General features: G+C 41.0%; 1 protein-coding gene across 2 annotated transcripts in view; it reads right to left on the bottom strand.

Annotated features, from left to right (window-relative positions):
- DMXL2 (Dmx like 2) overlaps positions 1-12229 on the bottom strand; it is a 2078996-nt gene that overhangs the window by 1566902 nt on the left and 499865 nt on the right. For both annotated transcript variants that reach the window (XM_086958287.1, XM_086958289.1), the window contains exon 17: positions 7811-8038. In XM_086958287.1, coding sequence (XP_086814413.1) covers positions 7811-8038 — 228 coding nt within the window. The remainder of the gene's footprint in view (positions 1-7810; positions 8039-12229) is intronic.

The raw sequence follows: 12229 nt of genomic DNA, 5'->3' as shown, positions 1-12229 counted from the left end.
ATATAGCGTCAGATACTCTGCACAGGTTTGCCATCTAAATAAACTTTGTTGAAAAGCCGATGTGGTGCTGTGGACCGTTGTTTGTGCTTGGGAGAAATACACAACAGGGGTTTTGGATATTTGGGCGTCGCTAACCCGCCGCAGCCCGTCTTCGCAAGTAGCTTGAGCTGAAGCGAACTGTGTTCAGTGGATATCTATATCTATCTATATATATCAATCACAAAGAGAGCTCCTTCCGAGATACTGGGACCCAGGAGGGTTGGTGCAGACTCCGGCGGAGAGTGCCGGTAATCACAATCCAAAGTCTTTACACAAAGTTGTATCATGCGCTCTCAGGAAATTAGTAAAGTACCACGAGTAAAGATTTCACAGGTTTTAATCCACACAACGCGTTTCGCCTTGCAGCTTGTTCACGTGTACAAGCTGCAAGGCGAAACCCCTTGTGTGGATTAAAACCTGTGAAAACTTTACTCGTTGTACTTTACTCATTTCCTGAGAGCGCATGATACAACTTTGTGTAAAGACTTTGGACTATATATATATATATATTCCATCAACGTCAGGTAGGACGCCAAACATTCTCAGGACACTCTGCTTGAATATTTATTCAAGCAGAGTATGCCGCATGAAGATATATATATATATATATATATATATATATATCCTAAAGACCTAAGAGGAGGTGACCGGGAAAGAAAACTGAAGAAGTTAGAGTTCAAGTATATACTTTTGTTCAATACTAAGAGTCCCTAAGGTTTAAACGTTGAGGAGGATTTACATGTACATCGGGCTGGTATAATGAGATATTCTATTTCAATGATGTTAATACATTTCTGGATATTAACTATCAGAGGAGGGAAGAAGACAAGATAATATATTTTGATCAGTGTTTAAATGTCTGGAGCCAATGTTAATAGAAACTATAAATCTATGCGTATCATGCCATAAAATTAAGTTGTTAGAAGGATAAGGGTTATATGATTCACAAGGAGTACTCAAAGACATTTTTATATGTTGCACATTGTATTGGTAATCTGTGAAGCACTAGCACTTTATTTACCTAGACCGTTATTTGCACATGAAAATATGATCAAATGTTTAAAGTACTGTGAAGCATTAGCACTTTATGGCAATAATTTGCACAATGTATCGTAAATACTGTGAAGCACTTGCACTTTAAGAAATTTTTGTGATTTTTTGCGATATTTGCACGAAGAAGCCTCAATTGATTTTTAGAAATTATTTATAAAAGTGCTTCCTTGGGATACACCCTAACAGTATCTTCTATCTGCACTAAAAAAGAATGTATTTGTCCTATTTGTCCCAGAGCATGATAGCATATAAAGGAAGGTAATTGATGTAAGAAATTGGACTCCAGTCATGGGCACTTGCCCGGTATATCCTTCGGCATGAGATTGAAAAATAAAAATATATTTCCTCTGATGAAGAACAAATGATGCACAGACTTTAAGCCACACAGAAGATCAAATTAAAGAGATGGACACAGGTTTAGATAACATTGAAAAGATATTCAAGGAAAGAATAAATCTAATCTATATATTATGAAATGACAGAGGAGATTAATGGGTTTCCTAATCTGGTTTTTAGTTGTGCATTAATTAATGCATAAATTGAAGAAAAAGCACATTTACAATTTGAGATGTTTTATCAATTGTTTTTATGTTGCTAAAGTAATATATACTGTGTCTTGACAGGATGAATTATGTCAGGAGGAAAATACTGTGATTAGTCTGTGTTGCATTGTATCTTCAATGCAGGCAAATGTGAAGCTGATCATGTTAACTAATACCCTCTGATAAAAATCTTTTTTGCTTTTATTGACTGCCCATGTGAACGAGACAGAAGTGCCGAAACAAGTCATGCGAGAGATTAATAAACCCTAAGCCGGATGGCAAAAGCTTACTCCTGTGTCGTTGTCCAATTTTTTAGAAGAAAGTCGGGAGTGATTGGAATATATATAATTCTCCGGCTGGAAAAGGCACAGCAGTTTCTCTGGTTTTCTCCTTGACGAGCCCTTCACATCACACTGCAACTTTGTGCTCGAATCGAAACCGGATGGTTGGGACTCTGTGTGTGCCCTCCATAAAACGCCTTGTCCAATTGCTCTGTAGCAGAGAAGCACACAACAGCAGTGAGGTAATATTCCTCTTTTATTCATGTTGCAAAGGTGGTTTAACATCCATCATTTTCCTTGCTAGCCAACGGGTTTCAGTGCGGTCTGCACCTTCTTCCTGAGCACATGGCAATGCAGTGTTGTAAGGCTTCTGCAGTTCTTTGCTGGCGCTGTCTATCGTAGTACAGCCTCAGGTGTGTGTGCTTTGTAGCGCGAATAGCTCGCAATGAGTTATGGGAGCTGTAGTTTGCCTTTAACTACCCACAGTGGGTTCCGCACTGTCACGAAAATTATGCACGTTCTCATGGTTTTTACCAGTCCACTGTGATATTAGGCACTTCAGTGTGCCCCGGAGGTCATCCCATCTTCGCTAGTAGCAGAAATTGCTGTGCCGTTTCCAGCCGGAGAATTTGGGTAGTTAAAGGCTGATTACAGCTCCCATAACTCACTGCGAGCTATTACGCGCTACAACGCACACACACCTCAGGATGTTAAACCACCTTAGCAACATGAATAAAAGAGGAATATTACCTCACTGCTGTCGTGTGCTTCTCTGCTGCAGAGCAATTGGACAACACACACACACACACACATATATATATATATATAGATAGATATATATTACCTACTGGCGGTCGCCAGTAGGTAGTTATAGTTAGGATTTTTTTCAATGTTAAATCTCAAAATTCTACTTGGAATAACTTTGGCGCCGGTTGACGAATCTGCCTGAAAATTCCCTCAAAATGGCCTCGTCGAGCTCCGGTCCTTCCCTGAAAGTTTGGGGGGGATGCGTCAAGCGGGGGCCGAGATAAAAGGGGGGTCCCAAAACGCGTTTTCCCCATGTTAATTTCCATAGGGCGGTCGATTTCACTTTTAGCCCGAACGGCTGAATGGATTTCCACCAAATTTGTAGGGACTGGTAGCCCGATGTGCCTTTGCTATGTCTCAGGATATGTGCTCCAGTGGATTTTGAGTAATTTAGGTTAAAAAAAATATATATATCTATAAGCGCGCTCCGGTGCGCGCACCGGGGAGCGCACCAGGCGCGAAAAGCGACTTGCGCACGGAAAGCTGATTGGCTCACGGGTGTCTGTAAACATTCGAAACAGTCCAGAGCGGCTGCCATCTTGTGTCTCGGTAGGATCGAGACACAAGAGGTGACATAAAAAAAGTTAGAAATGACTATAAGGGGGCAGGGTAGACCCCCTCCTGACCCCCCTAGGTTTTTTTCGATTTGCGCGGGGGGAGCGCCCGGTACGCGCTCCGGGAAGCGCACCGGGGAGCGAAGTACGGGGAAAATCCAGGATCTTATTTATGAAGGCCTTGCGACAGTTTTGCGCCGCCTGTGCGTCACTTTTTGTGATGCACCAGTGGTGTAAAAAAATGTGCATCGTTGCGCTATATTTAAAAAGTGACGCATCTAGGTCGATGGGTTACTTTTTAAAACCCTGCGCCACATTATACTTGCGTCAGGTATAATGTATGAAGAGGGGGCGCTACCCCGCAAAAAGCTTGGTAATAGCGACGCAGTGAAATCTATGAGATTTCACTGCGTCACTTTTAGGATGCTGTTGTGTCAAAATCGTGCGTCTGCCTCACAGCAGGTGTAAGACTGACGCAAGACCTTTCACATGGTGCTTTCCCTATGTGAAAGGACGCATTACTGGAGTTGCGTTCCTTTTGTGACGCAATTCACAAATGCGTCCCTTTTGTGTTTACAGATATGTCAGAAATACTGACGTATCTGTAACTCCTTGTGACATGATTCGTCATACATTAAATATGACATCTGGAATGTCGTAAGGAGTGCGCAAAGAAAAGTGACGCATCGCACCAGCGGTGTAAAAAAATGTGCCTCATTGCGCTATATTTAAAAAGTGACGCATCTAGGTAGATGGGTCACTTTTTAAAACCCTGCGCCACATTATACCTGCGTCAGGTATAATGTATGCAGAGGGGGCGTTCCCCCGCAAAAAGCTTCGTAATAGCGACGCAGTGAAATCTATGAGATTTCACTTCGTCACTTTTAGGATGCTGTTGCGTCAGAATCTTGCGCCTGCCTCACAGCAGGTGTAAGACTGACGCAAGACCTTTCACATGGTGCTTTCCCTATGTGAAAGGACGCGTTTCTGGAGTTGCGTCACTTTTGTGACGCAATTCACAAATGCGTCACTTTTGTGTTTACAGATACGTCAGAAATACTGACGTATCTGTAACTCCTTGCGACATGATTCGTCATACATTAAATATGACACATCTGAAATGTCGTAAGGAGTGCGCACAGAAAAGTGACGCATCGCACCAGCGGTGTAAAAAAATGCGCCTTGTTGCGCTATATTTAAAAAGTGACGCATCTAGGTAGAGGGGTCACTTTTTAAAACACTGCGCCACATTATACCTGCGTCAGGTATAATGTATGCAGAGTTCCCCCGCAAAAAGCTTCGTAATAGCAACGCAGTGAAATCTCAGAGATTTCACTGCGTCACTTTTAGGATGCTGTTGCGTCAAAATCTTGTGCCTGCCTCACAGCAGGTGTAAGACTGATGCAAGACCTTTCACATGGTGCTTTCCCTATGTGAAAGGACGCGTTACTGGAGTTGCGTTACTTTTGTGACGCAATTCACAAATGCGTCACTTTTGTGTTTACAGATACGTCAGAAATACTGACGTATCTGTAACTCCTTGCGACATGATTCATCATACATTAAAAATGAGACATCTGGAATGTCGTAAGGAGTGCGCACAAAAAAGTGACGCATTGCACCAGGGGTGTAAAAAAATGCGCCTCGTTGCGCTATATTTAAAAAGTGACGCATCTAGGTAGATGGGTCACTTTTTAAAACCTTGCGCCACATTATACCTGCGTCAGGTATAATGTATGCAGAGGGGGCGTTCCCCCGCAAAAAGCTTTGTAATAGCGACGCAGTGAAATCTATGAGATTTCTCTGCGTCACTTGTAGGATGCTGTTGCGTCAAAATCTTGCACCTGCCTCACAGCAGGTGTAAGACTGACGCAAGACCTTTCACATGGTGCTTTCCCTATGTGAAAGGACGCATTACTGGAGTTGCGTTACTTTTGTGACATTTCACAAATGCGTCACTTTTGAGTTTACAGATATGTCAGAAATACTGACGTATCTGTAACTCCTTGCAACATGATTCGTCATACATTAAATATGACATCTGGAATGTCGTAAGGATTGCACACAGAAAAGTGACGCATCGCTGTTTTCACGCAGCGATGCGTCACTTTTCAGAAATGAGGCCTCCAGTTTATTCACTGTGTCACCTCTACGACCCTTTCTTGCGTCAATACGTCCCTTTTGCATACATTACACCTGACGTAGGAATAATGTGGCGCAGGGGTTTACAAAGTGACGTATTTACCTAGAAACGCCACTTTGTAAATATGAATAAATAAGGTGCATTTTTTATTGGACTGATGCGTCACAAAAAGTGATGCTTTGGGGGCGTTAAAGTGGCGCATGGCTTCATAAATGAGGCCTTCTGCCCTCAACTACAGCAATGCATCTTTTCTTATCCTTCCACACCCCTGTTCCTTTTCAACATTTTCTTTAAATATCAACATTCCCCATATTCATCTTCTTCTCCTTACTTTCTTGCCTAACACTCACCTTCTTTCAGTCCTCCTACTTCACTTCCTTTCTCCTCTCATACCTTTCTGTTCTTTCTTACTCATTCTCCTTTCCATTATCAATGCACTCTATTTCACTTACTGTTTTTTCTTTTTTTTTAGAATATAGCTCTTTGATGAGAATTGGAGGTAGTTCTGAAAAGAACTTTTGGTTTTCTTCTTTTTTCTAAACAGGAACAAAAACAGGGAATGAAAACTGCTCAACAGGAGCAAAACAACCAAAAAAAATTAGGGGTGGGAAGAGCAGCGATGGTTTTCTAATGCTCGAACCATGAGCTGTACACTTTGTTCTCCAAAGGTAAGCAGTTGATTGCAATATCTGCATCTGAGGGCACCATGATTAAAAGCAGGTTGAATGTTCGGAACCAGCTCTTGTGATCTCCCCCTCCCAGAAGAAGTTGCTCCTCCGGTTGATGTAGAGGCCCCATCACTGGGAACCTCTTGTGCCAGAGCCCTGACACTTTCCCGGGCATAATTCTGGGGGTGCTTCCTCTCCACATGTCGGATCGTGTAGTTTCCAAAAGAGTACTTTTTTAAGGGGTTACCCCGCGACAGCACTTCTTTGCAGATCCTGCACTCCACTTTTGGAGCATTCACCTTTTTTTGATTAGGTGGGATTTAAAAAAAATTCCAAATAAAATGTTCCTTAACTTTTCGTTGAGGAGGCTCTTCATTAATGAATTCTGGTTCTTCCTCACTGCTGGATTGTCTGGCAGCCATGGTAAAACCAAGAAATATCCAGGAGCAAAAAGGCAGGTCATGCAGTCACAAAAGTGAAAGAAGAAGTGAAGGAAATGGGTGGGGATTTCATTCTTTGTAAAAAAAACTGTTAGCAACCAATGAAAAGTGTTATTTTAAGGTCACATGACTTGACGCGCTGACGATGCGCGCTCCGGAGCCCTTCCGGGTGCGCACACGCAGCGCAAACGTAGGCGCTTCCGGGCGCATACGCGGCGCGAATGTAGGCGCTTCCGGGGCGCATACGCGGCGCAAACGTAGGCACTTCCGGGGCGCATACGCGGCGCAAACCTAGGCGCTTCGGGGGGCGTACACGCGGCGCGAACGTAGGCGCTTCCGAGGGAGCTTACGTTGCGCGCCGAAGTGACGTCATCATACTTTTACGGAAATGCATAATCATTTTCCTCATTAAAAAAAACTGCTTTTATTTGTATAGTACGAAATGATTTGCATCATTAACTTTTCATTCTTATTTTTTTCACGAACGAAAGTAGCGCTCTGAGTGCGCTTTCCGGAGAGCTTACCGGTGAGCTTACCGGAGAGCTTACCGGAGAGCTTACCGGAGAGCTTACCGGAGAGCTTACCGGAGAGCGCACCCAGAGCGCCCCAGGAAAAAATTATATAAAAAAACCTCAAAAATTAATAATTACACAAAACAGCAAATTGTAAAAAAAAACATAGGTTAGAAACTCGATATAGAAAGGAATTAGCATTTAAAAAACCTATGAAATTCACTGAAAAAAACATAGGTTTCACACCAGTTATAGTTAGGAAATAGGATTTAAAAAACCTATTAAATTCACTGAAAAAACCATAGGTTTCACACCAGTTATAGTTAGCTGGAAATTTTATTGACATAACATAATGAGTGATGTCACTGACCATGTCATGAGTGATGTAATATGTGACGTCATCAGTAGTGCATTGCAGGCGCGCAAGTTATAGTGAGTCCAACTAACTATAACGTGGGAATTTCAATGGTTTTATGTCAATAAAATTTCCAGCTAACTATAACTGGTGTTAAACCTATGGTTTTTTCAGTGAATATATATATATATATATATATATATATATATATATATATATATATATATATATATTTATACACACACATATACACATACATACATATACACACACACACAAGTTTATAAGTGTGATAGGATCCCACACACAAGTTGGGCATTTTGTCCTTTTTACCACTATTTTTGCTATAACGAGAAAAAACATGATCAATAAAACTGCAATATTGACATATACATTTTTAAAAGTTGTTCAATTACCTGCAGATGGGGTCGCTCTGATTATTTCCACATCACATGGAAGTTTAAGTGGCTGACTATAGACCAGGCTAGATTTCAAAATAAGTTTACTGGCTGTCTGAAGATTAGCAATTGAAGCAGAACGTGTCATGGGACTGGTACCCGGAGATGTGTCTGGAGAGGACTCTGCATTAAGTTGCCCAGGTACAGCTAGGCGATTTTCTGATGTACAAACCTCAGTATCTTTGGCTGTGAAATAAAATTTGAGTATTGGGTTAATCAGATTTAGTACAAATACACATTTTATTTATCGCTCTGTTTGAAATAACACGGTACTTGGAATGCATAAAGAAAATTACAGAGCGACTTTAAGCAATCAGAGATGGTGCTTTATACTATATTCAAAACCCTGAATTGTTCTCAATGTTGATTGACCCTTTCTACATTGCTTTCGGTTACAGAAAAAGCATATACTTCAAAAAGAGACACTTGGAAAATATTTTAAAAATCTTGTATCAAAAGACTAACTTAGCTACCTTTCTTGTTAACAGGCTAGATCTACTTAATAAGACTTAAAAACCAACAGGTAATTTGGTAACATGTTCATAAATCCTAAATCAGTTTTGCAGATGAAAATATCATAGACAAATTAGTGCAGAAAGAACTCAAAAACCACTGAATGAAAATACACTAAATCATCCAGGAATGTAATGTTTGGTTCCAGTTGGTATCTTTTCTTAGTTTGGTGTACTTTTGTTCAGCCAGTTTCGAAATCTCTTGACTGGGGGTGAATGTTTTGATTTGTTCTGCATTCCATCCATCAATTGTGTGTCTTTTGCTTTCTCGCCCCAAGTGCGCCAGGTATGCCCAGACTTGGGTCCTGGGCTCACTGTGCCACTGGAATCAAGATACCCTGGCTGAAGAGGGGTGAAACCCTGAAACCGGTCCGATGATGCTTGTTTCCGGTCCAGGGAGGACCTGGCTTGGCAGTTCGGGCTGGATGGTTCTCATGAGGCACAGGGTCAAGACTGATTTGCATAGGTCTAAACTGGGGTGGCATGGTGAGCAAAAGAAGGAGGGATTTAACCCAGATCTCTTGAATGAGGGTGAATGTTTTTATTTGTTCTGCATTCCGTCCATCAATTGTGTGTCTTTTGCTTTCTCGCCCTAAGTGCGCCAGACGTGGGTCCTGGGCTTACTGTGCCAATGGAATCAAGATTTCTGGCTGAAGAGGTGTAGTGTAGTTCCTATATCCCTGATAGGCTCTGCGCATTGGAATAATATATACTATAGATTTGACAAAGGACTGAGGTCAGTATGTCTCTATCAAGTACATTAAACTTAATTACTTGTGTGTGTCAGCTAACTGAGAGGTCACTAGAAACTTTCTCGAATGAACAAGAAGGGATTAGTTTCTGACAACCGCAAAAACATGACAACTTTGTTTCCCTTAGAGTCGGAACAATATCTTCAGAGTTGTGGAAACAATAGATAACCATTTCACTTAGTCAATCGTGCATGCTTCGTTTCTACAGAGTTGTTGCACAGAAATAGGGAGACGGGCGTTTCAATAAAAAGGGTTTATTGAACAGTCTTATTTCTCATGCAAGAGATATGAACTGCTGCATTCGTAAGACAGAATGCGAAGTATAATGCGTACAGCGTTAACAGTAATATAAAATAATACTGTAATAGCATGGTCTATAGCTAGGATATATATAAAAATACATACATAAATACCACAGGTTAAAATACTCAACTGGTGCTTCTAAAATAATCCTACCCCAGTGTACCTAACCTAAGTCTAGTACGAGGGAGGAAGTAGGTGCTGTTTTAGCTATAGTTTAGTTTAGTTGTGCTAAGAATTGCCAAAGGTTTCTCTAGGTTCTAATCAGCTCCATACCTTAGAATGAGAGAGGTTGGTATCTCTTTCCCGGGACTCAATCTCCAACACCCCGCAAGGGGAGTCAGAAACTCGTTGTGACGTAGATAAATGGATGTAAGTAGCCATGCCTATATGTATTTGCGTAGCATGGACTATGCCTAAATAATGGCTGGATTTCTGTGCCTAAATAAGGGCAATGTGAATTGTACCTGTACAAGGGCATGAATCAGGAAATTCATCCGGAATCTAAAACGATACACAACACCCACTCCACTTTCGTATGTAGGACGTTACTAAATTCTAAACATGTTCAACATATCTAAAATATATCTACACATGTAGTCCTAAAAAAGCATAAAAATGCATTAGTGCTGTACACATTAAACGAAAGTTTTATTCTAACAAATGTTGACATTTGAAATGCAAATTGAATGAATCATAAAAACATACATTTATGAAATGGCTCGTAAATACAGAAGAAAAAGGGCCGAAATCATTTCATGTCAAATTACATAAAACTGTTTGTTTGTGGACAAGGTCACATATTGTCTCTGGAAGTATTCAAAGAATTCTTGCTCTCTATAAATGGTTCTATTATAAGCAGATTACTTGTGCCAAAAAAGAAAAAATACTAATTTGGAAAAAATAATTCATCATAGGAAAAAGTTCCAAAGTTAGTACTTTGTTTTTGAAAATTGAAGGTCAAATTCAAAGTCTCTCAGAACACTGTGTGCCAAAATCAAAAGTCAGTGGTAGGGCTGGAAGAAAACATGAAATCTTCTATGTTTGTAGACAAAAAGTCGTCTACCATTGTAGGTGAAAGTTGGATTACCTCGTTTAGAGGACTAACCGCACATAGATGTGAAGCATCTCCTTCAGCATTGGTCGCATCAGCAATGTTCGTACCGGATGTTACCTGCGCGCCTGTTATTTCCTCTCGTACCTCAGCATCAGCCTTTTGCATATGTGAGATGTCAATGAATGCCGTCATCAGAATTGGTAGCCGCTGGGGACAACACAGAGCATGGGCCGTTACTGGGTCCAGCAGAGTATCGATATCCGTAGGCATGATTGATGGGAGTGTTAGAGAGATGTCTAGCACGAATTCTTCACGGCAAAGCAGGCAGTGTAGAACAGTTAAGATGCAATCTTGCCAGTTTGGCCTGAATGACAGAAACCATGTGGTATTTAATACTCGTAGACGAGGTAAACCCAGAATTTGAAAGATGCGCTCACAACACTACATCTCCAATAGAGCTCTTTTAATGGTGCTTGGAGTGGCGTTGGTGATTTGGCTTGCCATATCGTAGCAGTAGAGCAAAAATAGTATTCCTGCAATGAGTCCCAAAAGGAGGGGCAGTGCGCCAAACACAGAGTGCACGAAGTTTGGAATTATTCTGAGGACTGCTTGAAAAGGTGCTAACAGTCCTGAACATATGTCCTTAAATAGAAGTAAAATACCGCTCGTATCAGACATGTTTAAGATACGACCGAACATGTCTGAGAAATGTATAGGGCAGCTTGTATTTAAAAGGGCATGTATCTCGGAAGAAGTCCTTGCGACTTGTAGATCATAGGTTTCTTTGGCCGAGGTCAGTGGCTCCGTTTTTTGCAAAAGAATGACTTTTATTCTGCTTAGAGTATCAATTCGTGTAGATGAAATGTACAGTGAAGACCATAAAGGCAACTACCTGGCTGTCTTGGTATGTGGAAACAATACTTGCATACAGCAAGTGACCCTGGATGACACCGTTATTAGATATGGAATACCTGGCAACATCCCACAGCAGCTTTGATCGTTCAACATGAGGTAACTTCCATTTTAAAGTTTTCCAAAAATTGGATCAATCACTTCAGCTAGTAAACCTTGCAGGTAACAGGATAAGTTGTTAGAGGAACCTTTGCAGGCACTGTGTAAATTAATACCCTGGCAAAGGAGAGAACCGCTTAGTGCATTTTCACAGTTTGAACAGCTAAGAAACACTTCACAACCCCCACTCCAACATCTGTGTGTGAATGGTAAATCCCTGGATGTCTTGATGTATTCTTTACCCAGCCTTTCATATTTGCCTGCAGGTATGTGTTTTAGACAATACTGAAAATGGAAAATTGTAACAGGCAGAGTGATTGTTCCATATATTATTCATTCAGTAACTGTAAATGGTAATCTTTCCAGTTTTTCAATGCTCAGCACAGTATAGTCTGTTCACCTTTGTGCCAGTTTGATCTGTTTATCAGTGAGATTGAATTCTGAAAACAGTGACATAGTATTGATTCAACACCAAGACACATAGCCTGAAAGCAAGTTTTGGAGCATCCACCTTAGTAGCATGATCGAACGTACCTGAGACTGACCATGTTGCAACATGACCAAGTCTTGTTCCATGATGTCTATGGCAGAAGACACAATGCTGTCCAAAGAATATATCCTGGACGATAGAGTCATTAACCCATTGTCTACTACAGGGAGAGATTTCTCTAAATTAATAAGATCAAATTCTCATATTCGTTCTGCAGTCTCTGCTTGTGTAATCTTCCATATTTCGTTATATGCA

This window comes from Lissotriton vulgaris, chromosome 2_1 (assembly GCF_964263255.1).
Source record: "Lissotriton vulgaris chromosome 2_1, aLisVul1.2, whole genome shotgun sequence".
Taxonomy (NCBI): domain Eukaryota; kingdom Metazoa; phylum Chordata; class Amphibia; order Caudata; family Salamandridae; genus Lissotriton; species Lissotriton vulgaris.
The sequence above is the reverse complement of the archived record's forward strand: the minus strand, read 5'-3'. Positions and strand labels throughout refer to the sequence as shown.